The sequence below is a fragment of the Artemia sp. Qi Xiang Cuo genome, chromosome 8 (genome assembly GCF_049724085.1).
Source record: "Artemia sp. Qi Xiang Cuo chromosome 8, ASM4972408v1, whole genome shotgun sequence".
Lineage (NCBI taxonomy): Eukaryota > Metazoa > Arthropoda > Branchiopoda > Anostraca > Artemiidae > Artemia > Artemia sp. Qi Xiang Cuo.
The window spans coordinates 46,939,459-46,963,355 of NC_142801.1; the positions used below are offsets into that span (position 1 = coordinate 46,939,459).

A 23,897-nucleotide genomic window follows, 5' to 3' on the forward strand; every position below is an offset into this window, starting at 1 on the left:
GGGCTCATTTCATTAGGATTCATTAAGAGTCAAAGTGATTTGGCTCCTATTCAGAATTATTAAGAGTAATTTCATTAAGAGTCAAAGGGATTTGAGAGCAACCAGCTTCCCCTCCACGCTCATAATTTCCCTTAACACCTCCAATGAAAATTTGGAAATAACGATTTTGTTTATCGTAGTTGAAGGGTCCAGAAATTACGTCTGTGAGGAAGACCCTATCCCCCTACTGCTCTCAGGGCAAGGGTTGTAAGTTATGCCCTGGGGGCATATAAGATTCTTATAGAAAAGGTGATCGTATATGCTTTGGAGGGGACTCATTGGATTGGTAATCAGAAGCTCTAGTGCTCTTTTTAAGAGTAAAAGTGATCAGAGCTTAGCTACCCTCCCCCCCCCCCCCACACACACACACTCACACACGCGAGCAAGTCGTATTTTACCGAGATGTATCCAATAGATATTTTGAGACAGGCCTTTTGTTCAAAACAGCTCAAAGATCATATAACAAGGCTTTTGAGGTTGATACAAACCACCAGAGCCTAAGGACGATGGTTGTAAGTTATGCCCCTGGGAATTTAAGGTTCTTACAGATAGGATGGCTGTATAAACTTTAGAGGTGGCTCATTTGGTTGAAATTGGAAGTTCTAGTTCCCTTTTAAAGGTCAATAGTGGTGGAGGTCAACCAGTTTCTCCCCAACTAACCCTCTTTTGAATAAATGTATATGACTGAAATTGTGCGATAATAATTTTGCTTAAAATAGTCCAAAGCACATATAACAATGCCTCCAAGGTTGGAACATCCCCCCTGAGCCCTGGGGCAAGGACTTTCATTGATGCCATGTAGACACCGACGTTTCTGATTGGAAGGATAACCGTATTAAATTCAGATGGATCTCATTTGATTTTAGATTGAAAATTATAATGCCCGTTTTAAGAGTCAAAGTTATTTGAGACCCCCCCCCCAAGCCCACCATTTTCCATAACAAGCATCCAAACAAAGTTTTGAGACATCATTTTTTCAGCATCGTTAAAAAGCTCAGTAATTATGTGTTTGGGGATGTAACCCCCCACCCCCGTATTAAGGCTAATTAAGGCTACACGTATGAAGGTGCAAATTTGACAGAATATTGAGGGGGAATTTGAACTAAATCAAAACACACTATGCGCATGGAGATTGTCAAAAGGGCATATCTAAAGAGTTGATTCGGGCATCAAGTTAAATCTTTCGGAGAATACTTTTCGGAGAAAGGGGAAGATCAATTGACAAAATGGTAATATATGCTGGTCACTACTAACACTAATACCACTGCTATTTTTTCCTATGCTACTACTGCTACTAAACTACTCCAACTACTACTTCAATTGCAACAACTTGTAAATTTTAGAGTATTAAGGTGAAAAGGGTGTCAAAAGGGTGTCAAAAGCGCACATCAACAATATTTTTGGAACAGGTTAACGTGTCAAGGGAAAACTTCCGGGGCATCATGAAAGCGATGTTCAACTGAACAACAGGAAACATGCACAAGCAACTACTGCTAATCATACTGCTGCAACTACTTCTAATACAATACTAGCACTGTAACTACTTTTACTACCACCTAAACTACTGTGATGATAGTACTATCAAGGCTAAGTCTAACAAGGTAACATTTGAGAGAATATTGATGGCAAATTCGAACTAACAAAAGAGACTATGTGCATTTAGATTGTCAAAATAGTGTATCTTAACAATTGGTTTGTGTATTAATTTGGAACTCTCGGAGAATACTTAAAGGGGATGAAAAATTGACCAAAAGGCAATATATGCACACTACTACTAATACTACTACTACTGCAACATTTACTAGTTCTACTACTACTATTACTATTGCACCGACTACTACTTCTATCACAAGTACTTGGAAGGTTAAGGGCATTAAGATGAAAATTTAGAAAAAGTATACGAATATACAGGTTAAAAAAGAGCAAATCGACAATATCATAGCAATGGCTAATTGTATTAAGCTGATTAGTTATACTACTGCTGTAACTACTACTACAACTATACCTAAGGGTATGAAGATGAAATTTTCAGGGAATATTTCTGAAAATTTCTGTTGTACAGATGACAACCTGCCATCCGTATGCATGTTATCAAAAGGGCATATCAGGAATATATTAGGAACAGTTTCGTATGTGAAATGAAAACTTGCAACGCTTGTTGTGGGGGATGTTGAACTATAACCAAAAGAAAATATTTGCATCATAATACTGGTGCTTATACTCTTACAACTACAACTACTGCTACGAATATCATTATTGCGACTACTACCAATACTGCTACTAAAGATAATACTACTACTATTAACTCCACTCCTACTTCTACTACTATAACAACTGGTGCTACTAATACTACTAATAAATCTAAGGGTATTAAGGCGAAAAGTTTGGACAATATTGTAGCTGTATTGAAATAAATCAAAACACACTATGCTCACATAGGTTGTCAAGAGGACGTATAAACAATGCTTCAGGACCGGTTGGTGGTGTTAAGTTAAAAATTTCATCGCGTATTGAAGGGGATGTTGAAAAAAATGTGCTACGTGCATACTGCTACTAATGCTACTACTGTTGCTACAACTATTGCTACTACACAAGCTAAGGGTATTAAGGTGAAGCTTTCAAGGAATATTTAGGCGGACTCTGAACTAAATCAAAACGAACTATGATAATTTAGGTTGTCAATAGGGTGACAAAGCAAGATCACAATAACGGCTTACATTATTAAGTTACACCTTTCAGGGTAAGTTGTAACAGATTTTGAACTAGCCAGAAGACACTATGTGTATACTTTTGATACTACTTCTACGGTTACTTTGACTACCGACAGTTAAGGGTATTAAGCTGAAACGTTTAGGGTGAGTTTCGATTAAATGAAAAAACTATACGCATGCAGGCAGTAAAAGGTCATATAAGCAGTATCATAGTCAGCGCTGCTCTGTCATAGCAATTAATATCATTGATATCTTAAAGGAGCCAATTTGTTTGGAAATTCAGAGTTCTAGTACCCTTTTTAAGAGTCAAAAGTGATTGGAGCGCAATCAGCCCTCCTCTTTAGCTCATAATTTTCCAAGCACTTCTAATCAAAATTTAAGATATCTATTTTTTCAGCATAGCTGAACGGTCTCTAAACCCCTATGTTTTCCCAAGGAACAGAACATCATTTGCACTTTACGGAAATAAATTTAAATGTTTTTTACCTTTATAACTTTAATAAATCAATTATTTTTAACATTTTGATCAATAAATATCAATATATGTATATTAAACTGACAATGCACATTCATATGTATTTTTTTTAAGCAAAGTGAAAATTGTGTTCTGGCCTTGGAAAGGCATAGGGGTTTTGAGCCCTGTTCATGTTAATTTCTGCTCGTTTTGAGTTTGACTCGGTTATTTATTGTGACTTTTGTTTGTTTTGGGTTTCATTTATTTATTAATGGTGATTTGTGGTAGTTTTACGCTTGGTAGATTACTTGATTTTATTTTTACTCATTTTTGGTTTAATGAAGTTCTTTACTTTTCTTTGAAAAACTTATTTTGTGCAAAATGTTTTTTTTTTTTAAATAATAAGAGGAGAATCGCCTAATGTCCTTATATTTACCCTTAAAAAAAAAACCGGGTGGTATTTAAAAGGGTTCAGAGTCGGCACGTTACTGAATGTGCTTTGTTTTCGGCTCATAGGGTATGGCCGTCAACCTCTAACGATTTGCAGATAATAAAGGAATGCTAAACCATTACCAAATCACTTTCTTTTCTTTTTTTTTTGAACACAACTGCTTCATTCTAGGTGATCTATGTAGAAATCGATCTACAAAACAAAAAGTCATTTTTGAAGGAAAATCTCCTATAACTGGACTCTCTTGGAAAGAATCAACAAAACTTCCATGCTTATTCATTACTACAAAAAACGAAGTCTTCTGTTATACTTCCGTTACAAGGGAGAAAGACAAGTTGGTAATTGATTCCTTCAAATTTATATTATTTGATTGCTCGTTTATCGTATTTAGATTACCAAGAAATGAAAATTTCCATTAAATGGAATGATCAGATCATATGTGAACATTGTAGGAAGAAGGGAGCGAAAGGAAATCCCCCAAATGCCGGCTCCATGGACCCACCGGAAAAATGCTAAACCGTTGGTGCCTAAAACTGAGTTTCTTGGAGGTTCCAAATCTACTTTTTCAAAAAAAAAAAAATTGTTTTACCGGTTTTTTATCGTTTTTGTCGTTTACCAGCGTTTTTGCTGATGGTTTATTTGCAGTGAGTTGCAAGGGTGAATTTTTTTATCCTATTCCAGATGTATACACGAAAAGACTGACTGATCCCTAAACAATTTCCGAAACTCCAATTTTTGCAAACATTTTCGGAAGTATAATTTATGATATTTTTTCTTATATTAAGGTAAAAAAGATAAAGATCAGTTTGGTTTCCATCCAAGCTACTGTACGTCTTATCTAGTACTTATGTTTGACATTATTGTTTAAAGATCACTTGTTCGGACTATTTTGTTAGGCCTGATCATTAAACAGGTGTTCGTGATTTGAACCCGCCTCATCGATAGTTTTCGGAGAAATTTAGACTCGTTTTAAATTCGCTTATGACTCGACTGTCCTTTACCTCTGACAAATGGCAATTTCTCCTGAACGTGGTTTAGACTTCATGTTTGAATTACCAAACAATAGAATTCATGATGTTAATCTCTCTATAAAAAATAACATTAAAGTAGGTTGGTCTTGTGGTTTAAGATTTAAAGTATCCCAAAATCCCTTGCTTATGGTTCAGTTAAGATCTAAAGTGGAAATTTCCTGTTTCCAGCTTAGTTTAGACCTGTTGATTAACCGTTTATCTCAATTCAAAAAAAAAATAATATACCTTTTGATAGCTTAGAAGTAATCGGTTGTCTTGATTACTTAAAAGTAACCACGTTATCTTTGGCCTTGCCTTGAGTATGATTGTCCATTTTACACCCTGGTTGATCAATGCTACAGGCTTGAACCCATCCAAAAGACAGTTGTTTAAATTATCTTTGAGCTCAGTATTATAAAAATGAAAAACGACAAGCTCAATTAAATCTAACTACCTTAGAGACGACACTACAAAAACTAATAGGGAACTTTGAACTAAAATGTTTTGACTCCAAATCCCATTTCTCCTCCTTCAAATGATCATTTGAAATTATTCCTGGTACCAGATTCAATAAACTAAGTGCTCTTAAACCCAAGCTGATTGATTATTTAAGTTTAAAACCGACTGAAACAGTTGTTCTACATTCTAAAAGCATCTCAACACTTAATTTTCTGTTCCTCTTTTTTGAATCACAATGTCTTATATTAGCCAATTACCTCCGTCGAGCAGTTGTTCCGTTGGGGGGGGGGGCACCCATGTACTTAGAAAAATTCTATAATAGCTGTGTTTTATTTTGTTCCAATATACATATGTTAGCTTACTAGCTACTACTTCTACTGTTAACAGGTCACTGCAGGACCAAGCCACCTGATGCCAAAAAAGGTCGCAGACGCTCCTCCTCCATTCCTATATCATAGGATTCAAAAATCAACTGTTTTTTTTACATAATATATCATCCCTTAAATTGTGTTTTAATTCTTAGTTTATAATAACGAAGAATCTGCAACAGCAGTAGTATTTGAAACATAAATTCGTACGAAGTCTTAGAAATCAATAGTTCAGTATATGATAACTGACGTATCTTGTTTGAAATAGTCTTGTTTGAAAAATGTGTAGGTAACAAAGTTTTCAAAAATAACAATCACAATCTTGATTACAGAAGAAATGGGGAAAAGATGAGATTTTGGTTAGTTTGTAGAATTAAATAGTGTTTAAATTGTAAGTTAGAACAAAATGACGAAATGTAAGTATTTTGACTTAACCATAGAAAAAGTTAAACAGAGATATAGGAATGCAAAAAGAGACTATGTTTATGGTTTTGCTGTTGGAGGTGCTCATTGCTCATTTGTGCCCTTAATTGTATTTGTTTTTCAGGTGTTGTTTTATTAAAGATACAATCTACTATTTTTTCCAGGATCTCTGTGACTCGATTGGATGTGACAAAGGTTGCAGTGTATTGGCTGATTTGAGAAATGAGGCAATACTTTTGATTGCTAGAAACGATGTGAGTTAACTAGGAATCCTTGTTTTTGCTTATTTAACAGCGAAGTGAAAAAAACTGTCTTTGCTAAAATGTTGTTTTTTTTTTAATAATATTTTGCTCTTTTCAGTTTTTTTTTAGAGAATACATCCCGAAAGAGCTACGACAAAAATATGAATGAAGAATGTAAATTCTTTATTTCCATCGTAAAATTTACTACTACTATTACTAACAACTCAATGCAGCTCCAAGTCGCCTAAGGTCAACACAGCTGCGCACGCTCCTTCTTCATCCCGATCTATTCATAGCTTCACTTTTTACACTCTCCCAAGAACCTCTCATTTCCCTTAAATCTTTCCTTACCACTTCCTCCTACTCCATTCGGGCACGACCTGCTTTTCGTTTGTCTCTAGATGGTTTGCTGACAAAAACGATCTTTGGCAATCTGTCATCCGTCATCCGCCGCAGAACGTGTCCTAGCCATCTCAACCTTTCTCTCATTACAGTCCTGGAAAGTGGGATTGAACCACATTTTTTGTACAGCTTACTGTTTGACATACGGTCAGTCAGACGGGAACCCAAAACGATCCGTAGGCAATTTCTCTGGAAAACATCTAGTAAATCCTCCTCAGTCTTTCGGAGTCCCCATGCTTCTGGACCCTACTTGACCACCGTCATCACTGTAGCTTCCAATATTCTAATCTTGGTTTGCCAACTTGTCTTCATATTCTTCTATACTTTTTTCAACTGTGTCAAAACACCCTGGGCCGTGGTTATTCTACTTTTAGCGTCTTCACTGCACTCACCGTCTTTACTAATAATACTGCATAGGTAAGTGAAACCGTCCAATCATCGATCTTCTTTTTTTCCACTATCACCTCTTCACCTTCACTTATTCCCAGTCTTAGTGACTTAGTCTTCTTCAAATTTATGTTCAAACTTATTCTTGCACCCTGAGCTCTCAAAACCTCTAAAAATTCAGTCATAATGCTAACGTTCTCATCTAGATGCTTAAACCATCAGCAGAATCTAGACTTAGATCCCCAATTGTTTTCGTGTTATCCCATTGTCTTTGCTGTGCATCTAGGATGAAGTCCATCAAAATTATTTATATAAATGGGGATAGAACGCAACCCCCCTTAACTCCTGATTTAATACGAAACCAGCTACTAACCCCATTTCCTTCCTTAACCGCAGCAATGTTATTCTCGTACATAGCACTAATCACTTTAATGCATTTATTTGGTATACCGTAAAAGGAGACGACCTTCGCTAAAGCTCTTCTAACAGCGGAATAAAATACTTGCTCATGATCTATAAACTCAGAACTAAAGGGGTTTGATAACTCAGGCATTTCTCAATTATTAATCTATGAGTGAAAATTTGGTCAAGGCATCCTCTTCTCGTCCTAAAATCACATTGTTTTTCTCTTAAAACTTTATCTACAGCATCTCTAAGTCTAAAAATTATGATCATACTAAGTAAATTGCTTCCTATAGATACCAAGATAATGCCTCTGTAACTACTACACTCACTCTTATCACCTTTCTTATAGAGAGGTTAAATTAAAGTTTTCCCAAAATCGCTAGGTACTTCCCTTTTTTCAAAAATTATATTTACAATCTTCAATAATTTATCTCTAACTTCACAACCACCATATAAAAAAAAAACTCATTTACCACACTATTGGCACCTGCGGCCTTATCATTTTTTAATTCCTTTAGTGCTGTTATTAATTCTTCCTTTAGAATTAAAAATAAATCTTTCTTCACATCCAAAGTGTCACAAAATTTGTCACTCTTTTTATATCTTTTACTGCAATTCTGTCGCGGTTTAGCATATTTTCAAAAGGTTCTCCCCTCTCTCCTCTCTCCTTGCCTTATCACTAATTGGGGCCCCGTTCCTATCTGGGATAGGAATTGGGGGCTGGAATAAGTTGGTAAACATATATAAGCCTAGAAAAATACCTATGCAACTAAAATCTTAACTACCCTTGTTAAGGATGAAAGGCAACTTTTTGAAGCTTTAGAATTAATATCTCTTAATATCAATCAACAAAGGTCTTGTTGGTTTGTGAAGTATTCACAAGGAAATCTATAAATCAGTAGTGTATAAGTATAAATATATTTTATGGTGTAAAATAATACGTAAGTTAGCGGCCTCTAAAACAGCCATTTTTGTTCAGTTATGTATAATCCATACAGTTAAGCTTGTTGAAATGTAAGGGGTTATTTATAAAATGACAATGCTGATCTTTGGACGCATCTTGGCAAAGAAAATACTGACGCGTAAGCTGAAAAAGCAGAACTTGAATAATTTTGCCGAGGAGTTGAGTTGCATCAAGTGACTCGGCCCTGAAGATCTCTGGAGATTCTTTTCTTGCCAAGGATCAAGTTAAGTGTCCATTGCGACTGGTTAAAAAATAAAAGCCGTGGACTACGAAAGAAATGATAGACATGATAAACAAACGGAATCTGCTGTATGAGCAATCTCTAAACAGCCAGGATGATGCAGATTTTACGAAGTTTAAGAGAGTTAGAAATAATTTAACAGCATGACAAGACAGGCAAAGAAGGAATATTATGAAGACAAGTTTTCAGATCATAAGGGATATACCAATGTGACATGGCAAGTCATTAATGAGTTTATGGGAATTCAGAAAAGTAGCCAGTCGCCTTGCAGATATTAATGGAAGTTCTGTGAGTGATACAAATGTGGTAGCGAATCATTTTATCCAGTTTTATTCTCATATTGGCTCGTCAGTTCAGGAAAGTGCAAAGAATGACAGGGAAAATTTTCTTAGTGAAGAATTTGTTGACTCGTGGTGACAATCTGGAACAACTGATGAAGTGGTGAAAATAGTGAAAAGCATAAAATTGAATTTGGCCGGGATTGATGGCGTAAATCTGTGAAATTTTAAGGCTGTAATGATATATTACCATTTATACTTCGTATTCTGAACTTGTAGCTGGAGACAGGGACTTTTCCAGAAACTTTGAAGCAAGCTAAAGTCATTCCTATTTATAAAGGGGATATCGGGTCAAATTCTATAAACCGGAAACCGATATCGATGCTGGCATTATTCTAAAAACTACTGGAGAAAATTAGTTACCGACGCTTATATAACCATATCACGAAATGGTGTTTACTAAGTAAAAACCGATCCGGTGTTTAGAAAGTTCATTCAACTGGTGATGTTGCCAGACATCTTGTTGATTTTGTAAATAATTATTTTAAAAAAGGTGGGATCTCCCTAACCATTTTTATTTTATTTTAATAAAGCATTTGATACCTTAGATTTTAGAATTTTACTGCGAAGATTTAAATATTTAGCCATTAAAGGAGTGAATTTAAAATGGTTTGGAAGCTATTTGTGTGGAAGGTCTACTAAAGTAATAATTGATGACGTTTCTTTTTCGCTATATTGGGTGTTTTGTGGTGTACCACAGGGGTCGATCGTTGGCTCACTTCTCTACCTGGTTTATTTAGGTAGCATGAGGTTTTATCTTCCGGATTTTGGCCTAACGTCATTCGATGATGACACTGCGGTTACTTTTTCAAGTCGTTCTTTGGATAGTCTTGTGTCGAAAGTTGATAGTGTGTTGAGAAGTTTCTACATTTTTACTAGTTTGAGTTTATTATCAATTAATATTGCCGAGACTGATTTTACATTGTATTCTAGAGTAGGCAAGTCCCATGATATTGACGGTAGAACTATTTTCGGAAAAAAAGCCTGTTGTGAATCAGAAAAAAGCGACAATCTAAACACAAAGTTTGGAAGTTCTTGTGATAGAAGGGTTAAATTTGGAATATTGGTTATGGGTTGCAACCATGACGGGTTTACGATGAAAAAAAAACAAAAACGGAGATACGTCATGTATTCTTGAAGAAAATTTCACGAGGGTTTGACATACTTATTTATTTTAAGGGCTCCGAAGGGTAAAATTTTAACATACACTGTTTTAGTTTTTTTAACACGTCCTCGCTGATGTTTGTTATGGCGAATGTTGTGAAGATTGAATTTTACTTTATTTAGCTGCTTCAAAATGATTAGGTCACTAAGTTTTAGAGTTCTTTAATGACAGTCACCATTAACTGCCACACTTAGGGAGAAAAGATGTTCAAGAGTTTAATTTTTTCTAAAATCGTCGTATTTTCAATCTTTGGTAAAACTTAACTCTTTTCGCCAAGAAAGACTTTTTACGACTATGGATTCTACCAGTAGTTAAAATTTGTTTATATTATTCTAGTTATCTAAATTTTGGTAACTGCAGCATTGAATCTTTCTATCTTGGTTGGGTCTCTTTTATTTCTGATTATGTTTCTAATGGTTGTTCTTCCTTCCCTAAGCATTTGTTTTTCTATTTTTGGTTATTTTCTTATGACTACTCTCCCTTTTTTAGGCTATATATAGTTTTACGGGGGGACTAGAAAGTCGAGGCACTTGCTATGCATTTGATGGAGAAAAAAAGTTAATCCAGTGGTATCGAGGCTATTTGGTTGTTGTGGTTAAAGAACAGCCGTCACATGGTGTTCCCGTCAGGTATGTAAAAGAATTCAGTTTCGCAACATTTAAGCTGTTTTTTTAAAGTAATTAATTTGGCTTTTTTTTACCTTTGATAAAAAAATATTTGACTTTGACATAATTTTTTCGCTAATTTCCAAATTATGTTTTTATTTTTCCCACCTCGTACTTATTCATGTAAATTTATTTGAAATAATATTTTCATTGAATTTTATTGAACCAACCATGGGTCTTATTATTTTGGTGCTTTACTGTGTTGATAATATAATTTTTTTTTACTAATTTTAAATTTTACATGTAGGATTATTCTTTTTTTTTCATAATATGTGTAAGTGAGCCATACATATTATAGACATCTTTTTTATTAAGTGTATATTACTTTCCTGGGTAATTTTTTTCGTAATTAAAAAAATAATCATAATATTATTTTTATTCCTCATAGGTGCCGTGTCATGCAGTTTTCAGCACATACTAACCTTAGAATACGAGCGAATTCAACTGATGTGCCATCTATAGATCTTATTGCATGATTACATCCTACTGCATTATGGTTATCATTGTTAGACTTATATCCATTCTAATATATTCTGTTCGTGAGTTTTGTGAAAATATGATATTGATTTTGAGAAGTAGTTCACCATGAGATGAAAAATAAAAACAATTAACTTTACTCAATACAGCATTTATAAATGCTCGGATTCTACATGAAAAATTACGTAATACATGGCTGGTGATAAACATCACCACAAAGGGAGTACGCAAAAAAGCGCAAACAGGCTTGAGAATACCAAAGTCTAAAACTTCTAAAAATGGGCCCGAAAACGACTAAAATATAAATAACATAAAACCTTATCTTACCTTTACTGAAACATTATTGATCCATGCCGGACGAATGGTTAGGACGTTAGACTCACAAGCGAAGGGTCGCTGGTCCATGTCTTGATGGTGGCTATTGTTTGGTTTGGCGCGAGAGTTAGTGGTGTTACCACTAAGACAGTGGTCTAAGTTAGTGGTTCTCAAACTATGGTACGCGTACCCCTTGGGGTACGCAAATTTTTTTAAGGGGTACGCGGCCGGCCAACAAAAAATAAAACAACCCTTTAACTCTAGGATTGGCAATTTAATTTATATTTTAGCTATATGTTGCTTAGTACTGGTAACTGCGAAGGAGTACCAAAAATATTTGCGAGTAAATAGGGGCACAGTGTCTAAATAAGTTTGAGAACCACTGCTCTAAGACAAGCCAAAAGTCCGCAGAGCTGAAAATGGGTACATAGAGGAATCTAGGGGAAAGCACGAGAAGCGTCAGATGATTTGCCTCAAACAGCGCTGAACACTCCTGGTTGAAGGAAGAGCATTAGAATGTCGCCACCTGCGCTACGCGGACCTTATTGGTCCGTATGCAAAAGTTTGTTTTTAGATACTATTGCAGACAGAGTTATTCCTGTTAAGAATTATATTTAAAATTAAGATTAAGCTGGTGGCCTTATTTGGCCAAGATTTTTGGCAGAAAATGGCAATTTGTCTTGGCGTGATCACATTGTGACTTAGCAACCGGGATAGAAGTATGAATTTCTAGTCAAGTGACCCCCCTCATGATCATCTACGACCTTTGATTCAGTAAGTTCAACTCTGGAAAAAAAGAAGAAAAAGAGGAGAACTAACAATTATTCTAGCCCCTGATAAAACGCGATTTCGCTCGAAATTCAATATAATGAACTGTAAGCCCACAGTTAAGGGTTTTAGAACACAAGAAATTGATTGACTATCTTAGAATTTGCATTCCTCTGCCTTTTGGCCCCTTTAAGCGAAGATATGTTTTATGGCACAAAATGTCAAAAAAACGGTTCTTTGCTATGGTGTGGTTTCGTCTGATTCTTAAAAAGGGCTCTAGATATTGTTATTTTTATTCAAAAGAGCTTCATCCAAAATAAGCTGCCACCGCTGGTTTGATATGATCACTCAGTGGGACAAAAAGGTGACATATACATGTTATCCTTGCGCAAATGTGATCTTCCTGGCTTTTCAAAGTGTCAATAGTTTTCTCCGGTTTGGGTTTTCAACGATGGCGATTTTAGTGGTTTACTTTTCATTTCAATTGGACATCATTTACGAGATGTCTCAGGACTTTTTTGGAAATTTTCAAAAATGTGTTTCAATAATTACAAAGTACTATTTTGTTAAACCTGAAAATAGCTATAATTTCTCAATCAGCTTCCATTGGAAAATGTTTCATACTAAACAGTTTCTTATGAAACGCGTTTTAAAGATTTATCCTACTATTGGTCATGGTTTGTTCTTTATTATATTGCAGCTACTGCTCCAACCACGATCATCTGTCAACACGCTAATATGCTGGTATAATAGGCTGTTGGGTTGACACGGGTAGCAAAAAATGATCAAGTCAAATGTGCAGTAACTTGATTTTGAGATCGGTCTCATGCAATTATTTAGAGAACCAATTATTTAGAGTTCTTCGTCTGCTAGCAACCACTGTTGAATATAAATTCCATTTTTTTTAGCTCTCTAAAGCACCCTTAGCAGAGAAAAAGACCTTGCTTGGTGTTACTGTTGAAAGCCTGTTTTATACACCTTTATATTATTATGTATATTAAATAGTATATACTATTTAGAATATTCTTTTATGAGGGTTGTTCTACTACTTTTTTTTCTCACTATTTGTGGGTATAATAACGAGCAAAAAGGAAACTAGCTATTCCTTTTTTTCAAGTATATTTTTCTTCTATTTCTTCTATTAAAATCATCTAACTTGTTTTTTATTTCTCAGTTTTATTTTCGAAGAGAAATAATTTTTTTTAACCTTTGTCCTAACGCTTTCTAATAATAATGCAAAAATGATTTTATATGCATTAATGGATTCCTTTTCGCTATCTTTTTCAAGTGAAGGAGCTGAGAAAAACGCAGTCCATGTTATTGATCTTGCAGCCCGTTCTATCGCTTTCTCTACAACAACTTCAGCTGTTGTAAATGTATTTCCAGTTTTTGGAAGCCTTTATGTATATACCGTTGATGATCGAATCCTGGAGTTGAGAGAGAAGGACCTTCAAACCAAACTAGATACTCTCTTCAAGAAGAATCTGTATGATGTTGCCATCAGGTAGACTCGATTGACTATTGACTATCCAGAATGAGTTTTATCAGACGCCTTTATGTTGATATAAATAACGATAGAAACAAAGAAATGGGTACAAACTCTTAATAAAAACAATGGAATTAAAATAGTACAGATACGAATATTTGGAATTCACACCCGTAATAGTTTTTCAATGGAAAAACAGAAAGAAGAAGATGTGATAAAAACGACATTTTAAGCATAAAAAAAGCAAAACTAGACAAGACTAAAATTTTGACTAAATTTTGACTAGAACTTTGACGAGCATTGCTGAAATATTTACAGTATCGTTTAGAATCACGACAAAATATTTCACTAATTCAAATGTTAATTTTACCAAACTTCGCCTTGAGTTTTTTTCTAGTCGATATTTCAGTATTACCGAAAATTATGGTTATCACTTTCTATATACTAGCTAATTTTTGCTTAATAATTATTTACTATTCTGAACTCCTTGATTGGGTGTTTTTTTCAATATCTTTTTAATTCCTTAACCAGTATTTTGGCTTTTTCATAAAGTTGGGCTGAAAAATCTTTATTTGAAATTAGGACGTATTAGCGCAGTCTCTTATTTCGAAATACCCTTTTCGTTTTGAAATACCTGTAAGTACCTGAAAGATAGGATAAATGGATTTGTTATAAAATATGTTTACAGTAGAATATCTAAGACCGAGGGTGTTTATTAAGGTTGAAAAAAGTTTGGAAGAATAAAACGATAAGTCGAACCAAGACTAGAATGTTGGAATCTATAGTGATGACAGTGGTCAAGTTTGGGTCTGAAACGTTGCTGCTCCAAAAGACAGAGGAGGATTTATTAGGGGTTTTCCAAAGGAATCGTCTACGGACCGTATTTCAAATAGGAAGGTATACGAAAAATGTGTTTTTATACCGCTATCTAGGCCTATAACGAGAGAAAGATTGATATGGCTAGGACACGTTCTGCGGAAGAAAGACTGATTGCCAAAGATTATCCTTTGTGGCTAACCATCTAGAGCCAAGCGAAAAGTAGGTCGTCCCCGAAATGGATGGCATGAGGTTGTAAGGAAGGATTTAAGGGATATTGGAACTTCTGGGGAGGGTGTAAAGAGGGAGGCTTCAAATAAATTTGGATGGAGGAGGAGTGTGCGTAGCTGTGTTAGCCTTAGGCAGCTTGGGTGTGCACTGAGCTGTTAGTAGTAGTAGTATAAAAATATAGCGCTATTTTTTCTTCGAAACACTTGATTTACCATCTTTTTGTTACCATATTCTGCTGTTTTTTCTTATAATTTCTTTTCAAGTTTCAGCATTTTTTGGTTCTGACAGGTACCCTTTAGATGGGTGAGCAAAATAGTTTGAACTACATATACTTAAAGTTCAAAACTGTTTTAAGGGCTCCATAAGTAAGGACTCCATGAAAGAGTTCATGTAGACTAAATAAGTTTGAGGTTTCTAGCGGGTCTGTTATCTTATGAATGTTCAAGAATATTTGTTTGTTCACATTAAGCACGTACAAAGGAATTCCTAAAAATTTACAGTAAATGTCATTTATCATTATTAAGTTTCTCAAGCACTAAATGCAGGAAAATGGACCGATCCAATCAGTAGAACCAGCTATGCAATAAATAGGGCTACTAGTCGTCAAGTGACACGTTACAGCTTGTTGTAACACGTTGTCCGTCATTGAGCTGTATTTTGGCAATTAAAATGATACCTTTTTTTTATTAATTTTTAAAAAATTCTTCAGTCCTTTCGATTTCTTTCAGTTTTTTGCATAGTCTGTAAGATCTTTAAATATAAATCAATCTTCAAAACTATTGGAAAGGTCTATAATTTAACCCTCATTTAGGTTTTCAAAGCATTTTGAAATAGAACATTGCAAAGCCGTATCTATTTTCATTACTATTTGCAATTCTTTTTTGTTTCATTTCAGTATTGCCAAGGCGCACCAGTATGATGCTGATAACTTGGCTGAGCTGTTTCGCCAGTACGGTGACCATTTATATGCTAAAGGCGATCACTCCATTGCTATGGAACAGTATATTAAGACCATTGGACGAATTGAACCTTCTTACGTTATCAGAAAGGTTGGTAATTGCCAAAATGTTTGAGGTATGGGGGGGGGGGGTACCAACTTGGTCATTTTGCTCGTTTTTGCTAATAGTTTACATATTTTTCAAAGAAGCTGGAAAATTGCAGTATTTTAAATCCGTTAGAAAATTTTGTTTTTAATATTTTAGGTTTTGTTAAAGTTCAGTGTTATACCCAATTTTTGCCGCTTGAAATAATATAAAATGACGATTTTCCCTATAGCAAGTTACAAACTTTTCCCAAAGTATAGCTGCACATCCCTCGACTGCTATAAATCAGAGACAACGCTATAGCGTTGCCTATAGTAAAGAGCAATAAGGCTTCAGTGTTTTATTATTATCCGTTTATTTTTTGTTTTTTTCCTAGAGGCACTTCATTTGGAAGGGGTAGTCGTATAAAGTTTTAATGGGGGCTCATTTGGTTTGAAATCAGAAGTTCTAGTGTCTTTTTTATTCAAAAGTGATCGGAGGGGAACTAGACCCCTTCCCCCTCCCCGCCAACTTTTTCACAAATGCATCTGATCAAAATTTTGAGACAGCCATTTTGTTCAAAGTAGCCCAAAAATCTTATAATTATGTCTCTGGGGTTGACACCCCCCTAGAGTCGCGGGGAAAGGGTTGTAAGTTATCTCCCGGGGAATATAAGGTTTTTATTGAAGGGGTAGTCCTATAAACTTGGAAGGAAGCTCGTTTGATTGGAAATAGAATATTCTAGTTTACTTTTTAAGCAAAAGTGATCGGAAGGCAACTAGCCCCCTCCCCCCACACCCTCATTTCCCCAAATGTGTCTGATCTAAATTTTGAGCTAGCCATTTTGATTAAGATAGTCTAAAGAGCATATAATAATGCCTTCGGGGTTGACAAAACTCTCAAGAGACCGGGGGCAAGGGTTGTAAATTTCGCAGGAGGCTCATTTGATTGGAAATTGAAACATTTAGTTCCCTTGAAAGAGTCAAAGTTGATCGGAGGGCAACCCCCCCCCCCCACTTACACCCTTTTCCCCCAAATGGATCGATCAAAATTTGAGATAGCCATTTTGTTCAAAATAGTCTAAAGGTAAAATAGCTATGTCTCTGGGGTTAACAAGCCGAGCTCCCGGGGCAAAGGCTATAAGTTATGCTAGTTGCCCATTGTGAACATATAAGTTTGAATGGAAGAGGTGGCTGTATAAACCTTGGAGGAGGCTCATTTGATTGGAAGTTTAAAGTTCTAATTCCCTTTTCAAGAGTCAAAAACGATCGGAGGGTAACCAGCCCCCCCCCCCTTGCACCACTTTCTTGGAAATAGATCCGATTTTGCTCGAAATAATCCAAAGGCAAAATAACTGTGCCTCTGGGGTTGACAACACCCCCCCCCCCCGGCCCCTGGGGCAAGGATATAAGTTATGCTAGTTGCCCATTGTTAACATATAAGGTTTTTATGGGAAAAGCGGTCGTATAAACTTTGGAGGGAGCTCACCCAATTGGAAATCGAAAGTTCTAGTGCCCTTTTTAAGAGTCGAAAATGAATGTAGCGTATTTAGCCCAGGTTTGCCAATTGCCGACGTCTAAAAAGAGTTACCTCTCTGAGGAAAAAATAGTGCATTTCACTCGAAAAGTGTGCAATTTGGCATCCCTGATCCAGCCCCCCCCCCTCGTCCTTTTTTCACCAAATGTATCCGATCAAATTTTGAGATGGCTATTTTGTTCAAGATAGTTCAAAGTCAAATCACCATGACTCAGGGGTTTACAAAATCCCCACCGTCTCTGGGGCAGGGGCTGTAACTTATGCAAGTTTCCCATTGTTAATATTTAAGGCTTATTATCAGAGGCAACGCTATAACGTTGCCTATACTGAAGAGCCATAAGGCTTCAGTTTTGATTATTTATTTATTTTTTCTCCAGAGGCACCTCATATGGAAGGACTGGTCGTATAAACTTCGAATGTGGCTCTTTCGATCGAAAATCGGAAGTTCTAGTCCTATTTTTAAGAGTCAAAATTGATCAGAGGGCCACTTGCCTCCAACCGCCCACGCCCTGTTTTCCCCAAATGCATCCGGTACAAATTTTTATATAGCCGTTTAAAATACTCCAAAGGTCAAATAACTATGCCTCAGGGGTTAAATAAATCTGCCACAGCCCGGGGGCAAGGGTTGTAAGTTATGCAACTTGCCCATTGTTAACACATAAGGTTTTTATGGGAGGGGTAGTCGTATAAACTTTGGAGGATGCTCATTTGATTGGAAATCGAAAGTTCTAGTTCACTTTTAAAGAGTCAAAAGTGATCGGAAGTCAACCAGCCTCCCCCACACACCCTTTCTTCCCTAAATGGATCCTATCAAAATTTTGAAATAGCCATTTTGTTCAAAATAGTCCATAGACAATATAACTATGCCTCTGGGGTTGACAACCCTTGCTGCCTCCCACAGTCCCTGGTACAATGACTGTAAATTATGCGTGTTGCCCTTGTTAACACATAAGATCTTATATCGAGAAAAGAGGGCATGTTTGATCCTGGATTACCAAAAAAGCTTAGAATATTACGTTGAAACTTAAAAGGTAATGTTGAAAAGTATGCCAAACACAATCAAATCACACTTTGTCCTTGTTGGTTGTGAAAAAGGCATATCAGCAATATTTCAGGAAAGGCTGAGGATATTAGGTGGAAACTTCCAAGGTATGTTAAGGAGATGTTTAAGAGAGATTGGAGGGCAATCAGCCCCCCTCCTTGTTGCTCTTTTTATGTGCCCCCTCTCCTAAAAAAAGTCAAAATTTTGGAACTATCATTTTATTCAAGCTAGTCAAAAAGTGTAATAGCTATGCCACCAGGGCATAGCTGGGTCAGGGCTGGGCATGATTTTTATTTTTCATTTTGTTATTTTCTTTCCTCTCTGAGTTTCATTTGTGATGCCATATTCCCCACTGCCTCGGACAAGAATTGTAAATTATGCAATTTATAAATTGTTCACATGCAGGATTTATCATTAAGAAAGGGGCAAGTTTTGATTCTGGCTGTATTTGAAAAGGCAAAGGGTATTAAGATGAAAATAGCGACGAAGACCACACTGCCTTTCCATCATAAACAAATAAGTAGAGCAACAGGGAAATTTTTATACAAGACAGTGGAACGCAACTTTAAATGAATATTTCGACCCTATATCCATGGGCTGTCCTCAGCAAAACAGACGAAGAGAATAAAAACAATATAAACGAAACCTACATTAAAATTCAGTCGTTAAAACTGAAAGGTTTTTTTAAAAAATGTTTTAAAACAGCCCAAACATAATTACTTCGAGGAAGTTCAACCAGGACTGGTACACCAAGCGAAATGGACAGGTAACAATTCATTCAGATGAAATTAAAATACTTACAGATAAGCTTTTAAAGCTAATCTCGCCTTCTTGGCAGCCAGCCTATATGGTCTATTCGTAATAGGTTGAGTGGAGTTATTTACTGGTTTTTTAATATAATTAGTTAAATCATTTCTTATTAAATTTGTATATAAGGCATTAAGCGAATATTCCCCCAAATCCCTATTTAAAGAAATATTACTATTTATTTTGATTTTAATTTCAATTGCCTATCGAACAACCTGTTTTATGCCTAAATCATTGCTAATAAGGCAAGTTTCTTCAAAAAGCATTTTATGACTAGGGTTATTATATATGTGACTGCTTAAAGCGGAATCAAAGGAAATATTTGTATTATTAGAATTTAAAGCTTTAGTTATGTCATCTTTGTGTTGTTGTAGGCGTTTTTATAAAATTTTATTGGTCTTACCAACAAAAAAATTGCCACAGTCACAAGGTATTTGATAAAACCCTCTTTGGCGAGTAACTGGGGGTGTATCTTTAACAGAATTTAAGAAATTCATGATTTTAAAATTATTTGTAAATATGACATAAAAATTATTTTGTGTGCAAACTCTTTTAAACTTGTAGTGACTTTTGGAATATATGGAAGGTAAATTATATTTGAGGGCTTGACGGGAACTTCACATTGCAAAAGACCCTTAACTTTACGGGAGTGTCTTGTCAATCTTCGGCTAATTGTATCGTTAATAAAGACAATAGGATAACCGTTTCCAAAAAGTATGTCTCTAATAAAATTTAGTTCATCTGTGATGTAAGATTCAGACCAAATGTTTAGGGCATGGTCAACAAGAGATGTAGCAACACCTCTTTTAACTTGTGGGGGGTGATTGGATTTAAAATGTAGATATCTGTTATTTTGTGTGGGTTTTCTGTAAATTGTAAAATCCATTTTATAAATGTCGCAAATAATTAAAACATCCAGAAGCGGTAATTTATTTGCATTTTCAATGTCCAAGGTAAATTGTAAATTTCGATCATATGTATTAAGTAGATCTAGAAAGCCCCCATATTCATTTTCCCCATAATTGCAGAGCAATATTACATCATCCATATAACGCCCCCAACAGACATGTTTTAAAAAATATTAATTAAAGCCCAATTTTCAAGGTGTTCCACATAAATGTTCGCTAATAACCCGGATAGCGGCGCACCCATAGGGAGACCATTTTTTTGTTGATAAAAAGAATTACAGAGCTGCAAAATACATTGAATACTTATTACAAATTTTGACTAGGGACATCAAAACCTTGCAATCTATTCCTGTTGTTGAATCTTTGATTAAATGATAGTTTTCTTCTATTATTTTTTAATAATTGCTCAGATATTGCTATATCAATATTTGTGTACATAGAAACTATGTCGAAACTACCTACTACTGTATATTCTGAAATGCTTGCATTTTTAAGTTTTTCTGCTAAATCTACCGAATTGCATATGTACGATTTTTGAGAATAAAGTAACGGTTTGAAGGCTGTACATAACCACTTTCCAATATTGGAAGCAGGGGCTTTCGTACATGCTACAATTGGCCTTAAGGGAATACCTTGCTTGTATAATTTTGGTAAACTGTAAAACTTTGGGCAAAAGCTATCTCGGGGGAGAAATTTATTATAGAGCTCTGGGGTGATTTTGCAATGTTGTTTTAGATTCTCTAATTCGGTTATAATTGTATTCGTAAGCATATCAGTATGGCCGTGTTTTATGTAAGTATATGTATTTGTTTCATTTAAGCGTGAATAAATTTTATTGTCGTAATCTAAGGTATCCATGAGTACAAGCGAGTTTCCTTTGTCTGCTTTAGTTATTATAATTAAAGGGTCTTTGCGAAGATTAGACAAAACTTTCATGTCATGCGAAATTACTGGCGTCAAATTAGTATGAAACATAACTTTTTTTTGGCTGCCGTAAAGTGTATTAATAAAACAAGACCTAACTTCATCTGGGTTAGAAAAGGATGTGTAAAGTTTGTGCAAAGAATTTTATATGGACGAAAAAATGTCTTCCACAGGAACTTATTTTTGTAGAAAAGAGAATTTTAGACCTTTTCAAGAGTTTGAATTTTCTTTGGTTCAAAAGTTCTAGAGGAGAAATTACCGATAGTGGTTGGGGTCCAGGAGTAAACCTCGGGGTATAAACACGATGATTCATCGAAGATCCAGACCTCCAGACATTCCAATTTCTTATAAGGTTATACTTTAGACAAGAGAAAAACATAACTAATTGAATTATTTTTAAATCTTACCAACTGAGAATGTTTAACTTTGGACAGAATTCCGAATACCAAGTGTTCAAGACATTTTCTTGCTAAAAAAATATTGTGTCACGTTTGTCTTTTGTCAACTATAATGTGGACAAGAGTTTTTAAATTTAATTTTTGCGCGAATTGAGCTTCTTTAGGGGTATTTAAATTCAATTTATACCTTAAAGACTTAGGAATAAGATTTTCATTTCTACAAGATTCTAAAAACTTTTGTTGATTGATAATATTAGCATGTTTTTTCCTAAACTAATAAAATAAAAGATATCATAAGTCAACTGCTCCCCGTAAGCTAGACGCAAATAGCGACGAAGACCACACTGCCTTTCCATAATAAACAAATAAGTAGAACAACAGGGAAATTTTTATATAAGACAGTGAAACGTAACTTTAAATGAATGTTTCGACCCTATATCCAAGGGCCGTCCTCAGCAAAACAGACGAATAGAATAAAAACAATATAAAAGAAACTTACATTAAAATTCAATCATTAAAACTGAAAGATTTTTTTTTAAAATGTTTTAAAACAACCCTAATATCATTACTTCAAGGAAGTTCAACCAGGACTCCCCTTTTCCCCCTTCCCTAAACCGTTAAAGGCTTGTTGTGTCATCTGCGCTTTACTGAAAACGAAATATATTACAAATAATTTCTTTTATATTTGCAATGTTAAAAAAATAAAAATAAAATTGCACTGAAATGAAATTTTCAATTGCTGAGTTTCCAAGAATTAAAATCATTATATATCAAGTATTCAGTTTATTTTCACTAGTTCTTTCCAGTTTTCTTGATTACTTCAGTAATTTTATATTTGTTTTTCTCCGAAGTTTTGAAACATTAAAGTATAGTGTTCAAGACGCATAGTTTACAATAAAACACAAATGACGTAAGAAGCCTTTGACTAACGGTTTGGAATAAGGGAGAAGGGTAGTCATTTGCATTATATAGCAAATATTCAGTTTATTTTTATTAGTTCTTTCCAGAAGTCTTGATTATTATAGTGATTTTATATTTATTATTCGACGATTTTATATAAAAAACAGAAGTATAGTGTTCAAGATACATGTAGTTGTCGATAAAGCGTAAATGACTTAACAAGCATTAGATTTTACCGGCTAGGGAAGGTGGAAAAGTCAGTAACCAAACACCTGTTTATAGTAATTTTTGTTCGTTTTGAGCTTGACTTGAACATTCGATTGTATTTTTACTCGTTTTAAGATTTAGTTATTGCTCTATAATAGTACCTGCTATCTCTATGTTCTCTACGATGGTATATTCTAATTCTGTTCGTTTTGGAGTTCATTTATTCTTTAATAATAATTTTTGGTCGTTTTGAGTTTGAATCGTTATAGGAATTTATTTCTACTGGTCTTAAGTTTAATATGACTCTTTACTTTTCTTTGAAAACTTCTTTTTTGGAATGTTTTTGTAATTAATAACTGACGGGGCTGCAGGATCGACAGCCGTGGTTGGCGCAGGCTCGAAAATCATGAAAATTGGACGATTCCGTTTGTTATTTCAAAATAAAATTTTGCAATCAAGACCAATCGAGATAATAGTTACCATTCCTGAATCAGCTACCAATGACATTTTTTTTTTCACTGGACAGTTTGTATTAAAACGCATTTTCTTATTCTTGGTTACTATGGGCCGTGGTTCGTTCTTTAACAGGCTGCAGATACCGCTGAAAATATGCAAAAAAAAAAAAAAAAAAAAATAGACGTGGTTGGACTGCTTTACTTCCAGTTATTTAAAGAACAATACGAATTAATTATAAAATTATAATTTGGTTGTTGTTAGCGAACCACCGTAGACCAGTATAGATCCTTGTCATAAGAACGTAAAGTAGCTTGTAAAATCCGGATGGCATTTATTCATATTTGTATTTATTTTTTTTTCAACATTTACCTAATATAAACTGATTTCAAAGGTTATAAAAGGTGGCAATAAAGGCATTTATGGTAAACTTATATGTTCAACATTTGGAAAGTATGAATTTGGTCAAATATGAAAAAAGTTATTCAAAGCTAGTAAACGGTACTCGAATTCTACAATCTACTTTAGTTTGCATGACAAAGGAATATTATTCTAAAAAGACCTCAATTAATATAAATTAAGAAATTAAATAAAAACTGAATGTCAGTGTGATTAAATAGGTGTCTTGTTATGTCTTAATCCAAAACAGCTTATCTAAAAAAAAAAAAAAACGATGGAAAAAGTAGCACTCAAATTAAATATATAATTCTATCCGAGACTATTGCCTGAGTGTACATTTCTCATTAGTGAGCTGAAGTTGACGATCTTTGTAGTTTGAATAACCTGTTTCTACGGACTTTTTTCGTAAGGGACGTACGCCTGTGGCAGGGTGGGATGGGTTGTAATTCCTTAATGAGAAAAAAATAAGTTGAATTGCCCACAT

General features: G+C 34.9%; 1 protein-coding gene across 1 annotated transcript in view; it reads left to right on the forward strand.

Annotated features, from left to right (window-relative positions):
- Positions 1–23,897, forward strand: part of Vps11 (vacuolar protein sorting 11) — a 99,734-nt gene that overhangs the window by 20,153 nt on the left and 55,684 nt on the right. The window contains exons 4-8 of the mRNA XM_089092989.1: positions 3,827–3,993; positions 6,080–6,169; positions 10,549–10,688; positions 13,573–13,788; positions 15,713–15,866. Coding sequence (XP_088949115.1) covers positions 3,827–3,993; positions 6,080–6,169; positions 10,549–10,688; positions 13,573–13,788; positions 15,713–15,866 — 767 coding nt within the window. The remainder of the gene's footprint in view (positions 1–3,826; positions 3,994–6,079; positions 6,170–10,548; positions 10,689–13,572; positions 13,789–15,712; positions 15,867–23,897) is intronic.